Source organism: Paroedura picta, chromosome 6 (genome assembly GCF_049243985.1).
Source record: "Paroedura picta isolate Pp20150507F chromosome 6, Ppicta_v3.0, whole genome shotgun sequence".
Lineage (NCBI taxonomy): Eukaryota > Metazoa > Chordata > Lepidosauria > Squamata > Gekkonidae > Paroedura > Paroedura picta.
In genome coordinates this window covers 4,687,281-4,704,563 of record NC_135374.1, presented here as the reverse complement: position 1 = coordinate 4,704,563, position 17,283 = coordinate 4,687,281, and the positions used below count along the sequence as shown (strand labels likewise).

Below are 17,283 nucleotides of genomic sequence, written 5' to 3'. Positions count from 1 at the left end.
TTCAAAGCCTTCCAAGCTGGCAGCCATCAACACAGCCTGTGGCAGTGAGTTCCACAGGGTAACGAGAGGCAGCGTGAAGAAAGATTTCCTTGTTCTTGCTTTGAATCTCTCACCGTTCAGTAAAGTGAAATATGATCAGACAGTGTGATGCGGCGTTACAGAAGGTGGATACCAACAGAGGCCCTGCATCAAAATCACAAGATGTCCTAGATCCACTGTATACCACTTTGGTCAGATTCCCCCCTGGAATCCTGTGTGCAATTCTGGAGGACTCACTTCCGAAAAGATGTGGACAAAATGGAGAGGGGGCAGAGGAGAGTGACGAGGAGGATCTGGGGCCTGGGGACCAAGCCCTGTGAGGAAAGGCTGAGGGACTTGGGAATGGTCAGTCTGAAGAAGAGGAAGCTGAGAGGGGACAGGATTGCTCTCTTGAAGCATCGGAAAGGTTGTCAGAAGAGGGCAGGGAGCGGTTCCTGTTGGCATCCGAGGACAGGACCATCTCCTAAAAACCCTTGTGAGCCACAAGAGAAGGTTTTGGGAGGAGGGTGCCATGGAGCAGATGGGTACCCCATTGAGGACCCCTACGCGGCATGATTCCTAATTTATGGTCCATCTACTGAAAGAGCATACGTTAATTTCCAGATCTTTAAACCAGCCCTGCAAGATCCCTCCGAGTCCGTCTGAAGCAGGGAGGCTTGCAAAACCCCATTACTACACAGAGAGATTCCTACTCGGCCGAAGCCTTCCGAAAACTCTTCTTCCTTAGTCCACACACATACACACATGCGCACACGCACACACCCCCAGATGCGACAGATGGAAACTATTACCTACAAACTGAAATGGAGCGCACCGATATACCATTTCCCAGTTCTAAGCAACGGCCGTAACATTCTGCAGAAAATTGCGTTGACCTGCTTTGTAATTCCACCTTCAGCTCCCTGAGGAGTCGGACGTGGTTTTCATTGTTCTTGGCTGCGCAAGTTCACAGAGATTCCACGCTCCCTCTGGGGGCATGTTTTGATTTTCCAGTGATTGTGTTTACTAGATCGCGGGTCTCTCCCTCCCACAATGGAATCTTAGGTCAGGACGCGTATCGGAAAAGTTCCAGTGGGGAAGGTGTCCTGTTCTGGTAGGAGGAGGTGTAGCGTCAGTCCACTCAACTACCACTGCAGGGTCCATGAGACATCAGGGCCAGCAGCTGCAGACACTGCTGGGGAAGACCTTGGCCTCTCTGCCCTATCTGTTGGCCCTCCAGGGTGCTGCGAGAGGGGTGAGCCAATCCCTAGCTCTTGTTGCTCTTTCCTACAGGCCCAGGGGAATACCAATCGCGGCCCTGACCCCTTTTGGGGAATGGTGCGGTAGAAGTCTAAAAATATTAAAATAAAGTAATACATTTTAGGATCAGGAAGGAATTTTCCCCCCAGGCCAGATTGGCCCCGGGATCCCAGATGGATTCTTTCTTTCTTTCTTTCTTTCTTTCTTTCTTTCTTTCTTTCTTTCTTTCTTTCTTTCTTTCTTTCTTTCTTTCTTTCTTTCTTTCTTTCTTTCTTTCTTTCTCTCTTTCTTTCTCTCTTTCTCTCTTTCTCTCTCTCTCTCTCTCTCTCTCTCTCTGGGAGTAGAACAGGGGTCAATAGGAGGGAAGGGAACTGGGAATTTCCCAGGGGGGTTGGACTAGATGACCCTGGGGTGTATGCTTTCAGCTCTACATTCTGACGTATGCTTTGATGATGGACCATGGCAGGAGAAAAACGTGCAAGCTGCCTCCAAAATATTGTTCTTTAATAGTCCTGTGTTGGCCAAAACGAGTGCTGGTGATAACCTTGTTTTTGGAATACAGTTTCTTCCTCAGTGGCTACAAATACCATGGGTCTGATCCAGCAGGGCTCATCTTATGTCCTTACAGCTACTCCAGGGTGGCATACTGCAAGCAGCAAGAGGAGTCTTTAAGGACAACTATGCCAGCTGGGTGTAGTGGTTCAGAGCGGTGGCCTCTAAGCTGGAGAGTCGCATTGGATTCCCTGCTCCTCCACATGCAGCCAGCTGGGTGACCTTTGGCTAGTCCCAGTCCTGTTAGAACTGTTTTCACAGAGCAATCCTGTCAGGATTCACTCAGCCCCACCTACCTCACGGGGTGTCTGTTGTGGGGAGAGGAAAGGGAAGACGCTTTGAGACTCCTTTGGGTAGTGAAAAACAGGGTAGAAAAAAACAACAGTGCCTTGCCTCCACTGAACATGCCCCCCCCCCCACCGCATGCAATACACAGAAGGAACTCACCCTGTCTTCAGAGAAAGCTCTTTTAACTACACAACGCGACAACACTGAGAGTGTTAAAATACCTGTGCGATGTTTTTGTTGAGAAGGTAGACCCCGTACTCAAACTGCAGTTTCTCTCCTCCTTTTGGATTCAACGGAAATCTGAAGTGGAAAGAGGATAAAGCACGTTTAATGCCAGGCGGTCGGTCAATTCAAAGTGTTCCCCGTCATCCCAAGAGTCATCTGACAATAAAGCCCAGGTCCGCAACCTGTTCCTGTCAACCAAAAATGGGCAACAGATTAGCGAATGCAGCAATCTGGTACAATGAAGTTAACTTTTGATTCCCTGCTCCCCCACATGCAGCCAGCTGGGTGACCATGGCCTCCTCATGGCTGTGATAAAGCTGTTCTGACCGAGCAGTAACATCAGTGCTGTCTCAGCCTCACCTCCTTCACAAGATGTTTGTTGTGGGGAGAGGAAAGGGAAGGTGAATATAAGCTGCTGTGAGACTCCATCGGGGAGAGAAAAGCGGCATAGAAGAACCAACTCTTCTTCTTCTTCAGTAATCTCAGGGCTCTCTCAGCCTCCCCTCCCTCACAGGGGGTCTCTTGTGGGGAGAGGAAAGGGAGGGCGAATGGAAGCCGCTTTGAGCCTCTTTGGGTAGAGAAAAGCAGCATATGAGAACCAACTCTTCTTCTTCAGTAATCTCAGGGCTCTTTCAGCTTCTTGCTTTAGGATGCTTTGGGCTGATCCTGCGTTGAGCAGGGGGTTGGACTAGATGGCCTGTATGGCCCCTTCCAACTCTAGGATTCTATGATTCTCCACCCTCATAGGGTGTCTATTGTGGGGAGAGCAAGGGAAGGCGATTGTCTGACCCAGCAGGTATCTTTTGAACTGGTATTGCTCTTCTTTGTCTCCCTTCCCCAACTCAATATTTTGTGACTTTTCTTTATTTGAGCAGCTTTAAACACGGAAGCCCACTCAGAATGTGCAAATCTAGGGAAGGAACGGAATCTGAACCCAACTCCACTTGAGCTCTAAGCTAAACGCAAATTACAAAACTTCTAGTTTCAGAGGTCCCTAACCTTTTTGATCCTGCAGCCACCATTAGAATTCTAACACAGCCTGGCAGCCAGAACCACAAAATGGCTGCTGCAGGGGGCGGAGCCAGCCACAAAATGGCTGCCGTGGCTGACCCTCAGTTGCATCACAAAGATCCTCGTGCTGTGGGAGCAGCAGTGGTGAAAGCAAGGTTTCTAAAAATCAGCAAAGCCAATGAAATCTCCACTGACCAGTCTAAAAATCCCCACCTGGCCCCGCCTTCTTTCTAGGAGTCTTTCAACGGTGCCAAGAACAGCGTCGGCCGGGCCCCACGGCACTGATGAGCACCACTGTACCTTTAAGCCATTCCTTTACAGCCCAGACAAAAACAGCATTATTTCTTCCAAGAGCCATTAAAGCCCGAGGTTGCACAGATGTCACTACAGTGCAACTAAAATGTCAGGGTCTCGGTTTTTACAGTACTTGAGCTCTTAATGGGTCACTTCAAGTTGAGGAATATTAAATCACCCCAAGATCCATATATCTAAACTCGCCTTCCTTAATAGAGCTATAACTCCAAACTGTCTGCAGAGCAAGAAAATAAAACAGAGAGCTTTTTTTTTTTTTTTAAGGGGGGGAAAACGCACGATTCTCTAGATTCTCCGGCACGCATTTGTCGCGAGCGAGCTGTGCGCGGGGAAGAACCCGCTTCGGTATCTAGCACATTACTTTCTCCGACTTGGGTTATACAAGGGATCCGGTTACAATTAAGGGGCAAAGCGCATTCGAGCCGGCCCGTAAATCCGTCCCTTTAAAACACACAATGCAATTTGTCACACGATAGTATTTCATTAAGTTTTCGGTGGAAGGGGAGCTATATATCTGCCGCAAGGAGAAAGGGAAGCCTCGAGGGAGCCGCCCGACTTACGGGGTTCCCGAATTTGCTCCGGGCTTCGTTTGAAAGTACGTTGACATCACTGAGATAAGACCCCAAACTGTGACCTCTCGGTCCCACTGTGACTTTTCCTGTGATCCCCCTCCCATAAACACGAATGGGTGGTGGTGGGGAAATGTTAGTTTTTTAAAAAGTTTTAATGTGTTGGCTTTAATGAGACACCCTGGAAGGTCGGACTGAGGAGAGGTTTTCGAAACGGCAAGACGCAGCCCCGGAATTAGCGTTTTGATAAGGAAAGGAGGACTTTCCAGCCAAGATTCACCCAGACTAAATTGTCTTTAAGGTGCCATGGAAGAGGAGGGGTTGTGGCTCACGGGAAGAGAATCTCTTTGACAGGCAGAAGATCTCAAGTTCGGTCCTCGGTATCTCCGCTTAAAAGGGCCAGGAAGTAGGTGATGGGAATGAGCCCTGCCTCAGATCCAGGAAAGCTGTGGAGAGGGGCTGAAACTCATCTGCTTGGCATGTCAAAGGTCCCAAAAGTCAATCCCTGGTATCTCAGGGCCTGGCAGGAGGTCATAGGAAAGGCAGTCACCTGAGACCATGGAGAGCTGCTACTAGTTAGACAGAAAAGAACCTGTCCCTTGGCTTATAACAATAGATATGAATATAATAAAGTTTTTTTCCCCAAAAATATAAGGCTAATTTTTAACTTATACAGGATAAGGCAAAGGTAAAGGTATCCCCTGTGCAAGCACTGGGTCATGTCTGACCCTTCAGGTGACGCCCTCCAGCATTTTCATGGCAGACTCAATACGGGGTGGTTTGCCAGTGCCTTCCCCAGTCATTACCGTTTACCCCCCAGCAAGCTGGATCCTAATTTTACCCACCTCGGAAGGATGGAAGGCTGAGTCAACCTTGAGCCGGCTGCTGGGATCGAACTCCCAGCCCATGGGCAGAGCTTTCAGACTGCATGTCTGCTGCCTTACCACTCTGCGCCACAAGAGGCTCTTATATACAGGACAAATACATGCAAACTTGTGTCTTTTCTTTTATTATGAACGATCTAACCAAAAGGGTCTCTAGATGCGTCAGTTTTCAAGAAGTAATTTGCTTACTTCTTGTGGTTGTCCTCTACATGTTTGTTCAATATAACTGATTCCTAATAAGGATACATAGCACCTTGATTAGGTAGTTAAATAAGTACCAAGTATAATGTGGCCTTCGGCTCTGCATCAGTATGGGGTCGCTTGTCAAATGACTAGGGGAAGCCTTCAGGAGGCCTGGGCCTGCTGGTGGACCTCCTGATGGCCCCTGGGTTTTGGCCACTGTATGACACAGAACGTTGGACTGGATGGGCCATTGGCCTGATCCAACGCAGCTTCTCTTCCATTTGTATGTCTAGGACAGTGGTCCTCTGTATTCTTGGCTCTTGAGGGCCAACTGTGGGAGACCTTCTGAAGTTCTGGCCCCACTGGTGGACCTCCTGATGGCCCCTGGGTTTTGGCCACTGCATGACACAGAGCGTTGGACTGGATGGGCCATTGGCCTGATCCAACACAGCTTCTCTTCCATTCGTATGTCTAGGACAGTCGTCCTCTGTATTCTTGGCTCTTGAGGGCCAACTGTGGGAGCCCTTCTGAAGTTCTGGCCCCACTGGTGGACCTCCTGATGGCCCCTGGGTTTTGGCCATTGCATGACACAGAGCATTGGACTGGATGGGCCATTGGCCTGATCCAACACAGCTTCTCTTCCATTCTTATGTCTAGGACAATGGTCCTTTGTATTCTTGGCTCTTGAGGGCCAACTGTGGGAGGGCTTCTGAAGTTCTGGCCCCACTGGTGGACCTCCTGATGGCCCCTGGGTTTTGGCCACTGCATGACACAGAGTGTTGGACTGGATGAGCCATTGGCCTGATCCAACACAGCTTCTCTTCCATTCTTATGTCTAGGACAGTGGTCCGTTGTATTCTTGGCTCTTGAGAGGCAACTGTGGGAGGGCTTCTGAAGTTCTGGCCCCACTGGTGGACCTCCTGATTGCTCCTGGACTTTGGCCCCTGTGTAACCCAGAGTGTTGGACTGGATGGGCCCCTGGCCTTATCCAACATAGCATTGCTTCTATTCCTATGAAAAGCATGTTGTTTCTGGACAACAGGCATTCCCCCACTCGCACCCTTGTTTCATTTTGGAGCCATGTGATGATGTTAGCGAGCAAACCTCGACCTGCTCAGCATCACAGGACAGCTTCGATATTTGAAAAGGCCTTAATGAGTCTCCGCGGCCTTCCAGGGGTCAGTCAGATGTTAACTCTGCCAGCAAAACGCTAAAAGGATTGAGAAGCTGTAAAATAAAGAAATATATATATATATTACTCTTAATTTTTCTTGCCCCTTCAAGATCCGAGCGCTCACTCTTCCGGGTTCTTGAGTCGAAACGTCTTTATGTGGCTAAACGTGGCGATTTATGAACTTCTCTTTGTACTCCGAGAGATCAAACTCATGTGCACCGTTACGTTAGCGGCTGGGTTTCCCGAAAGTGCGTGCACGGTCACCTGCCTTGGATCCCGGCTGTTTTTTAAGCTTAAGGAACCGATTGATTTTTAACAGCTCCCACCTGGTTCCAATCTGGCTAGAAAACATGTGGTTTCGATCCCGAATTCCCTCTAATCAGGCCTTTTTGCCTGCATTTCAAACTGAATGGAAGAAGCCCGAGCAGAGAGCTGCAAATCCACAACCCCGATCCTCCTCCCCCCCCCCCTTCCCCACCCCCCACCCCCCCGGTGCTGTCGGCGGAAAGATGGCTGAAAATGTAATCTTTCCAGTCACATCTTGAAAACAAGGGTTCTTTGCCAGCTGAAAAGATCCGGGCATTCAAGGAAAGGATTAAATTCCTATTTGCGGCGAGAGCTGCCAGGTGAAAACGGTTAGGAGGAGCTCAGGCGGAAGGAGTCACAATTGCAAGAGCTCAAGGGAAAAGGGTGCGCCGTTTCAGAATCGGGCAGGTTAATAGAGCTCTTCCATCGGCTGCCCCAAAAGGGCCACAGTAAACATGAAACAGCCTTGATTGATTGATTGGATTGGATTATAGCCTGCCACTCCCAGGACAGCCAGTGGCGGATTTCTCGACCAGGGTTTGTGAAACCCTGGGGTTTCTTCACTGCCCTGGAAGGGTTTCCAGAATGGGTGAGAGTTATTTTTTTTAATGTATTTTTTAATTTGTTAAAGATGTATCGGGTGATATGACCAAATATGGTCATGTGAATTCTCCCCTCAAATGCCCATTGACGGGCTGGGAGGGGCTTTGGGTGGCGTGTACACAGTTATGCTTCCCGAACACATTGTCCAGAATTGCGCCACTTCTGGGGTTTATAGAATTCTACGGTGGGAATAGATCATCCAGTCACACCCGCTGCGCAATGCAGGATCACCCTGAAGCATCCAAGGTAAGGATCTGTCCGGCTGCTGCTTGAAGACAGCCAGTGAGGGGGAGCTCCCCACCTCCAGAGGCAGCCCCTTCCATGGCTGAACTAGACTCCTAGAATCCTAGAGTGGGAAGGGGTGACAGAGGCCATCTAGTCCCACCCCCTGCTCAGTGCAGGATCAGCCTCAGGCATCCAGGAGAAGGATCTGTCCAGCCGCTGCTTGAAGACGGCCAGTGAGGGGGAGCTCCCCACCTCCTTAGGCAGCCCATCTCACTGCTGAACTAGACTCCTAGAATCCTAGAGTGGGAAGGGGCCACAAAGGCCATCTAGTCCCACCCCCTGCTCAGTGCAGGATCAGCCTCAAGCATCCAGGAGGATCTTTTTAACATATTTATTAATGATCTAGATGAGGGGGTGGAGGGACTACTCATCAAGTTTGCAGATGACACCAAATTGGGAGGACTGGCAAATACTCCGGAAGATAGAGACAGAGTTCAACGAGATCTGAACACAATGGAAAAATGGGCAAATGAGAACAAGATGCAATTTAATAAAGATAAGTGTAAAGTTCTGCATCTGGGTCAGAAAAATGCAAAGCATGCCTACTGGATGGGGGATACGCTTCTAGGTAGCACTGTGTGTGAACGAGACCTTGGGGTACTTGTGGATTGTAAACTAAACATGAGCAGGCAGTGTGATGCAGCGGTAAAAAAGGCGAATGCCATTTTGGGCTGTATCAACAGAGGCATCACATCAAAATCACAAGATGTCATAGTCCCATTGTATACGGCACTGGTCAGACCACACCTGGAGTACTGTGTGCTGTTCTGGAGGCCTCACTTCAAGAAGGATGTCGATAAAATTGAAAGGGTACAGAGGAGAGCGACGAAGATGATCTGGGGCCAAGGGACCAAGCCCTATGAAGACAGGTTGAGGGACTTGGGAATGTTCAGCCTGGAGAAAAGGAGGTTGAGAGGGGACATGATAGCCCTATTTAAGTCTTTGAAAGGTTGTCACTTGGAGGAGGGCAGGATGCTGTTTCTGCTGGCTGCAGAGGAGAGGACACGCAGTAATGGGTTTAAACTTCAAGTACAACGATATAGGCTAGATATCAGGAAAAAGTTTTTCACAGTCAGAGTAGTTCAGCAGTGGAATAGGCTGTCTAAGGAGGTGGTGAGCTTCCCCTCACTTTTCTTGGATGCTTTAGGGGCCATGCAGGTCATCTAGTCCCACCCCCTGCTCAGTGCAGGCTCATCAGATCGGGACCTCTGCTCCAACTTGCACCTTATCTTTGAGTCTCGAAAAGTTTATACCTCCCCGCTAATCTTTTTGGCTTCTGCAGTGCTACTGGCCTCCAATATAGTCACTCTGCCGCAGACCCACCCGCAGTTATATATATTTTCTTAAAAACCCGTCGTTTAAAATAATATACACACTTGGATTATAACCAATATGAAGCAGTTGAATTCTGGTGGCCTCAGCCAATTTGACCTAATTACCCACGAAGCCTGGCGGGGGGGGGGGGGAGGGACCCAGCCTGCGGCGTGTTTACGAGAGAGCAGATATAACTCAGAGCCCGAATCCTTGGAAGGTCACAGAGGTTAAAGCTACTTAAGGCCCAAATTTAAACAGCCTAATTCCTGATTAGCCGCTCTGATACGGAGAGCGATCGCTCAGGTTATGGCAGAATTTTACAAACGAGGGTTAAGTGGGCTGCAGGCGGTTTTAGTTCCGGAGTGATATATTATCCGGGCCTTCGGGCCAGTGCTGCGGGAGCATGCCGCTTCGCCCCCAGGAGACGTGCCAAGAGTAAGCACGGCACGTAATTATTCCAGCCTTTTACGAAATGCTGACTTGGGTTTCGACGGCACCTTCCCACCAGGGATGCCATTAACTGGAATCCACTGGTACAAAGAAGAATCCCCAGAGGGAGGCTACGGAGATGCGGCAGGCTTCCCTAGCAGGGTGGGGGGGAATCTTGGATGTTCATGAGCTCTGATTGAGGTTGCCAACTGCAGCCTGGGAAATTCCTAGAGATCTGGAGGAACAGCCTGAAGACGGTGAGGTTTTGAAGGAGAAGAGCTGGTTCTTAGATGCTGCTTTTCTCTACCCGAAGGAGTCTCATAGTGGCTTCCAATCGCCTTCCCTTTCCTCTCCCCACAACAGACACTCTGTGGGGTGGGTGAGGCTGAGAGAGCCCTGAGATTACTGATGAAGATGATGATGAAGATGATGAAGAAGATGATGAAGAAGATGAAGAAGAAGTTGGTTCTTGGATGCCGCTTTTCTCTACCCGAAGGAGTCTCAAAGCAGCTTACAATCCCCTTCTCTTTCCTCTCCCCACGACGGACACCCTGTGAGGGAGGGGAGGCTGATATCACTGCTGGGTCAGAACAGCTTTATCCAAAACCAAGGTTATGCTATTTGGCATGTCAGACTTGAATATAGAGATAATCAAAAGGGCACTAAGGTGTGAGATTAACCCTAAAAAGGTCAAATATCTAGGAGTCCAAATTGGAAATCGCTCTGATACCTTGTTCGCTAACAACTACGGGGAGCTCTGGTCACAAATTCAACAGGACATTAAGAAGTGGAACAGCTTGAACCTTTCGTGGTCAGCAAGAATGGCCACAGTAAAAATGTCAATGTTACCAAAATTTAACTTCCTCTTTCAAACCCTGCCAATAGATATTAACGACTCTATGATAAATAAATGGCAGTCTGAAATAAATAAGTTCATCTGGAACTATAAGAGGCCAAGAATTGCCTTTAAAATTCTACAAGATGACAAGAAGAGAGGGGGACAGGGCGTCCCAAATCTAAAATTATACCTACATGCAGCAACACTGACAGCAGTGGCAGACTGGATAATTGATCCAATGACAAGAGATTTGGTGCTGGAAAAGGTAGATAGTAAGCAAAGCCTCCATGAAATGCTCTGGCCCTCTTTGAAAACAAAAGGAAAGGAAAAACCTAAGGTCAACTTTTGGACAAGATCTCCTCTAAAGATCTGGAATAAATACAAAACAAGACTTTGCTCCTCATCATATTTACTGAAATCGCCAATAGAGGCGTATTTTTCCAGACAGCAGCAAAAAAGAATAACATGCCCAATGTACAAGGACTTGTTAACGAGAACAGGTGAGCTCAAGAGTCTGCAAGAATTAAACAAAGAAGGATATGAGCTACGATGGATGGAGTATAACCAACTGAAAGTTAGACTAAAAACAGACTTTGAGATTCGAGTGGACAAAAACTCGCCTCTTAGTGATTTTGAAAACATGTTACTGCTCAAAAAACCACACCTACAGGGCCAGATCTATAAACTTCTTTTGAAATACGAGACTGAGTCAGAACAAGTAAAGAATTGTATGATTAAATGGATGCAAAACCTGGGCGCCATAATTGATATGGAGGAATGGGAACAAGTTTGGATCAAAATTCCTAAACAAACCAATAGCCAAATTTTAAGGGAAAACTGGTATAAGATGTTTTATAGATGGTATATTACTCCAAAGGTCATTGCAAAAATCTCAGATAGGTTTGATAATAAATGTTGGAAATGTCATAAAGCAGTAGGTTCTTTTTATCACATGTGGTGGAATTGTGAGAAAGCAAAAAAGTATTGGGTTAAAATACATATGGTGTTACAGGAAATATTTAAAATGCGATACCCAATGAAGCCTGAATCTATGTTGTTAAGCTTCCACCCAAGTGCTTTACCAACTTCCTCTAGAATCCTCTTCTTCCATGCAACTACGGCGGCACGGTTGGTGTGGGCAAAGCACTGGAAGGCGACTGAGACTCCAACTATTTCTACATGGCTTGATAAATTAGCGGACTTAGTAAAAATGGCAAGACTCACTAACATGGTTAAGAAGAGATCTCCGGAAGAATATGATGAACAGTGGAGTGATTATTTGGACTTTCTTAAGAAAGACAGCAGTAACTGTTAGATTAGGACCAATATGTAATGGGAACTGACTATATATCTCTTGAGATAATATCAGACTACATTAAGTATGATACACGTGTATTGACGATACTTATCAGCTGGTCGCTTTTTTGTTTTTTGTTTCTGTAAATGCTTTTATAAGAACAAATAACAATAATTAAAAAAATGCTTATAAAAAAAAAAAAAGAACAGCTTTATCCAGCCTCCGTTTAAAAAATCTCCAAGGATGGAGAACTCACCACCTCCCGAGGAAGCCTGTCAGGAACTCTGACTGTCAGGAACTTCTTCCGGATGTTTAGGCAGAATTTCTTTTGAATTAATGCAAGCAAGGTCAGGCTCGGGAGAAGGAAGGAAGGGCTCCTCCAGGACCCATTTTCACTCCCCAGCGAATTTATATGGGGGAGAATTAAATAATTAGTGATGCAGTTTGTGCAGAATGTAGGTGGCAAGAGCACTTCTCCAAGTTTACAAGCTACTATATATATTTTTAAGTTGACAGACACATAAAACGGAGGACACACAGCGAGACCGTTGGGTGTTACCTGCCGCTCAGTCCAAATCCAGACTAATAAAAGTATGACGTGGAAGAATCAGTGGAACGGTTATGAAAGCTGTGTGGAGTGAAGCCATGCTGAAAGGGACGGCAAGGGAGGGGAGGGGAGGGGAGGGGGGCCCGCATTCGGCTTCAGTTTCTCTGAGGATTGCCTGAGACTTTTTAAATTCTTGGTAATTTGCTAGCTTTTTAGGACGTAAAAGGAGATGACAAATTTTTACAAGATGGGAGAGAAAGAGAGAGACGTGTTCCTACGTAAATTTGAATGCAACCCTGCAGTATGGACTGCAGGAAGGTTAAGAGGGTTGAACTCGGATCCAGGAGACCCAGGTTCGAATCACACTCTCCCATGAAAGGTTGCTTGGGTGACCGTGGATCGGCCACACCCTGTCAGCCTAACCCACGTCACAGAGGTGCAGAAAGGAAAGGTATATAAATGAAGGACGGGAAAAGAGCATAAATTCCATGGGGAAAAGACATTGTTCACATGACCACATTTTGCCATGGGATGGCAAATTTCGAGCTCTGCGGATGCAAATCTGCTGGAGATCTCTGTCCCAAGGGAGGTTTGTCTGGCCCCATCCTGAGCCAGGGCCTTTTTGGTCCTGGCCCCAACCTGTTGAACTGAGCTCCCAGGAGAACCGAGGGCCCTGACAGAGCTCACACAGTTCTGCAGGGCCTGTAAGACGGATCTCTTCCACCACATCTTTGGTGGAGACCCGCGCAGTTAAGATCTGTAACTCGCTCTACGCTGGCCTACCCGCTGAGGAAACATTCGCGAGCAAAACGCAGGATTTACTGCTTCCTCCTATGGATCTGGAATTCCCAGCAGCATTCCATATCTTTGTAGCATTAGTAGGTGTTGTTACTGCTTTCAAAGGGCTGGAGGAGGCTTTTCTCCATATTGTAAAAATTCTTATTGCGTTGTCTTTACACGGTGGATTTTTTTTCCCTTCAGTGTATAACTCTTCTATGCTGTGCAGCCCGTTTTGCATTGTTGGGCTTTGTGCCTCTAAGGATTTATTTATTTACTTATTTGTGGCATTTTTTATACTGCTGTTCCCAGCAAACTGGCTCGCATGGCAAGGAGGAAGAGGAAGAAGAGGAAAAAGAAGAGTTGGTTTTCACACCCTGTTTCTAAAGATTTCTAAAGAATCTCAAGGCGATTATTACTGCCTTCCCACTCCACACAACAGACACCCTGTGAGCTAGGGGAAGCTGAGAGAGCTCTGAGAGAACTGAGCCTGGCCTGAGGTTCCCCTTATGGGTAGGAGGAGTGGGGAACCGAACCCGGTTCCCTAGCTTAGAGCCTGCCAAGTGTGAACAGAGGATCTGGCAACCCCACCAACGGACAGCTTTGTGCAGAACAGTTTCCAAAGCCAGATCTGTCAACTAGCAAAGACGTGGCCCAAATTGCGGGTGGGGGAATATCAGCCTGAGTAGCAGCAGGGGCATATTCTTAAGTAAACTTTCTGCGTTTTATGAGGAGCCGTTAAAAGGAAATATGGCAGAAACGGATTTGGAAAGTGCTGGATGAAAAGGCCTCTTCCTCCTTCTCCTCCTCCTGAGGCGAGGGCCGAGAGAGACGGAGACATTTATGAAAGAACCCAGTCTTGGCATATGACATCAACAGGCCTGCAGCGTTTTAAAAAAAACTGGAAGCCAGGTTTTCCCGTTAACTTTATCACGATTCGCCCGTTAAGGTATCCTAAAAGCTCCGGCCCGAGATCCAAGAAGGCTGTAAGCTGGCCGGTCGTGGACCGTAATTCATACCATATTTCAGATCTTTTGGCTGCAGAGACTTGCAAGCAAGAGACCCCCACAGCAGTCTAGCTAGCTTTATGACCCGGTTCCAGCACGACCGTCAGCCTGCAAATATTTTACTTTGAGCGGGTCGCCCAGTCCTCGGCCGCCACCCAGGTGCTGGCTGCTGCAGACCCAAATGTGGCAAAGCCCAAGAGAGCCTCTTGCTATGGTGGCCGGAGCATCGCTCGCAAATCTGGCCCTGGCATGCCTGCGGGAGGTTTGGGAATCTTGAGACGGGGCGAGGGACGCCGCTACAAATGAAGAAGAGTTGGTTCTTATATGCTGCTTTTCTCTATCCGAAGGAGTCTCAACGCGGCTTCGAATCACCTTCCCTTTCCTCTCCCCACAACAGGCACCTTGTGAGGGAGGTGAGGCTGAGAGAGCCCTGAGATTACTGAAGAAGAAGAAGAGTTAGATGCCGCTTTTTTCTCCCCGAAGAGTCTCCAAGCGGCTTCTAATCGCCTTCCCTTTCCTCTCCCCACAACAGACACCCTGTGAGGGAGGGGAGGCTGAGAGAGCCCTGAGATTACTGAAGAAGAAGAAGATCAAGAAGAAAAGTTGGTTCTTACATGCCGCTTTTCTCTCCCCGAAGGAGTCTCAAAGCGGCTTATAATCACGTTCCCTTTCCTCTCCCCACCACAGACACCCTGTGAGGGAGGAGAGGCTGAGAGAGCCCTGATATCACTGAAAAAGAAGATGAAGAGTTGGTTCTTGTACGCCGATTTTCTCTACCTACAGGTGCTTTTTGGAAAAAACCCATCTGGATACAAGCACCGTGTTCCCAAAAGAGATATGCCAGCCACTTACTCTCTTTCCTTCTCCGTCAGCTTGTCGTTGATGTTGTCCTTGATGGTGGAGCGGGAGCCCTTGTGGATGATCGGGTACCTCAGCGGCACTTGCAGGAAGAAGGAGATCATGGAGACCAGGTGAGCCGTGTAGCCCAGGGCAACGGCGATGCTCCCGTCATCCTTTGCTGCAAAGGAAAGGAACACAGAGCGGGGGGAGGGGGGGAATAGGTCATTTCCAAGGAACAGGTCCAGGGCACGTTCTCAGTCCTCAGAGTTGTTCTCTCTTGCCCCGGACCAGAACCAGTGGGATGAAATTAATGCAAAAGAAATTCCGTCTAAACCTCCGGAAGAAGTTCCTGACAGTTAGAGCGGTTCCTCAGTGGAACAGGCTTCCTCGGGAGGTGGTGGGTTCTCCATCTTTGGAGATTTTTAAGCAGAGGCTGGAGAGCCGTCTGACGGAGAGGCTGATTCTGTGAAGGTTCAAGGGGGTGGCAGGGGACAGTGGATGAGTGAGCGGGTTGGGAGTGTCCTTCCTAGTGCAGGGGGTTGGACTAGATGACCCATGAGGTCCCTTCCAACTCTAGGATTCTATCCAACTCTAGGATTCTATCAATCTATGAAAACGCAGGACAGCCCATCAGCCAAAGTAGCTAAGTAACAGAATGAGCCCAGGAAGGGTTTCCTCAGTGGCTGGGAGTCAATTCATTTTTGATGTGTTTTTAAAGTTTGTTAAGCGTTTATCGGGTGACGTGGTCATATATGGTGGACAGCTCTGCTTCCCAACCGTATTCTGCACTATTGTGCAACTTGTGGAGTTTGCCAAAGCCCGAAGAATGTCTCAGGGCTTGGCCTGCAGGAGGTCTCCGGTTCAATCCCTGGCAGCAGATGACGTGAAATGCCTCCGCCTGAGATCCTGGAGTGCCACAGACGGGGGCCATGGCTCAGTGGCGGAATGTATTTATTTATTCCATTTATATACCGCTCTCCCCTGAGGCTGAGGGAGGTTCACATGGAACATATAGAACTATATATGGAACTCAGGTATGCAGAAGTTCCCAGGTTCAATCCCCGGCTTCTCCACAAAGAAGGTGATGGGGAAGACTTCCGCCGGGGAACCTGGAGAGCGGCTGGCGGTCTGAGTAGACAGTAGCGACCCTGATGGACTAAGGGTCCCGATCCAGTCTAAGACAGCTTCACGCTTTCTTGCGACATTCTACCTGCAAAAAAACCCTGCCTGCTCCATACAGAGTCTTGCTGTAGGGCCAAGGGGGAGGAATGCATCCCAAGCGACACGTGTTCTGATGTTTTGGCTTAACCCTTTCCTCCCAACCTGTCTGCTCCGGCAGCCAAGAAACCAGATGAAAGGAACGCTCTCCCTCGAGCAACCCGGCTATTCTGTTTCCCTTGTCCACGATTCAAGCGGTCCTGCGGGGTGGCTGGTCTAATTGCATGTGACAAGCGTGCTAAGAACAGGAATTGTTTTCTTGGCACCGGCAGAGAGTCTAAGAAACAGGCTGTTTAGAAGTCCTTCGGACTCAGCTGACGAGGAGGGGAGCTGGGCAGGACTATCGGATGGGAATTGTTCCCTTTCCTCTCTGCACGATTCCTGACTGGAAGACAGGTTGATTTCAGGATTTCCCTGATGAGGACACCACAGAAATTCAGTTTCGTTCCTTTTCTCGGGGCCAGTTTGTATAAACAAGCAGACCCTAGGGCAGCTGTCAGGAACCCAAAAGTGGAGCTGCAAAACAATATTGAAAAAATCACCGCAAATATTCCTTAAACAATGTGCACTAATAATATATTAAAAACAAAGTAAAAACAACACAGCTTAACTGCACATGACAGAACGGACCAAACGCCTTTCGAGCCACAGGGGTCTTCCTCAGCGGTCAAGATATTGTGTTGAAGGCTCTCTTGTATAAGAATAAAATCTTTTCCTGAGACACACGGAAATGTACTCTTCATGTTGTTGTTGTTAGGTGCGAAGTCGTGTTCGACCCATCGCGACCCCATGGACAATGATCCTCCAGGCCTTCCTGTCCTCTACCATTCCCCGGAGTCCATTTAAGTTTGCACCTCCTGCTTCAGTGACTCCATCCATCCACCTCATTCTCTGTCGTCCCCTTCTTCTTTTGCCCTCGATCGCTCCCAGCATTAGGCTCTTCTCCAGGGAGTCCTGCCTTCTCACGAGGTGGCCAAAGTATTTGAGCTTCATCTTCAGGATCTGGCCTTCTAAGGAGCAGTCAGGGCTGATCTCCTCTAGGACTGACTGGTTTGTTTGCCTTGCAGTCCAAGGGACTCGCAAGAGTCTTCTCCAACACCAAAGTTCAGAAGCCTCAATTCTTTGACGCTCGGCCTTCCTTATGGTCCAACTTTCACAGCCGTACATTCCAACTGGGAAGACCATAGCCTTGACTAGACGCACTTTTGTTGGCAGGGTGATGTCTCTGCTTTTTAGGATGCTGTCTAGATTTGCCATAGCTTTCCTCCCCAGGAGCAAGCGTCTTTTAATTTCTTTGCTGCAGTCCTCATCTGCAGTGATCTTGGAGCCCAGGAAAATAAAATCTG

The 17,283-nt window shown here is 48.3% G+C and overlaps 1 protein-coding gene across 2 annotated transcripts in view; it reads right to left on the bottom strand.

Annotated features, from left to right (window-relative positions):
• The window catches only part of UVRAG (UV radiation resistance associated), a 97,083-nt gene that overhangs the window by 17,180 nt on the left and 62,620 nt on the right, over positions 1–17,283 (bottom strand). For both annotated transcript variants that reach the window (XM_077341234.1, XM_077341235.1), the window contains 2 exons: positions 14,732–14,897; positions 2,340–2,418 (listed from right to left, as the gene is read on the bottom strand). In XM_077341234.1, coding sequence (XP_077197349.1) covers positions 2,340–2,418; positions 14,732–14,897 — 245 coding nt within the window. The remainder of the gene's footprint in view (positions 1–2,339; positions 2,419–14,731; positions 14,898–17,283) is intronic.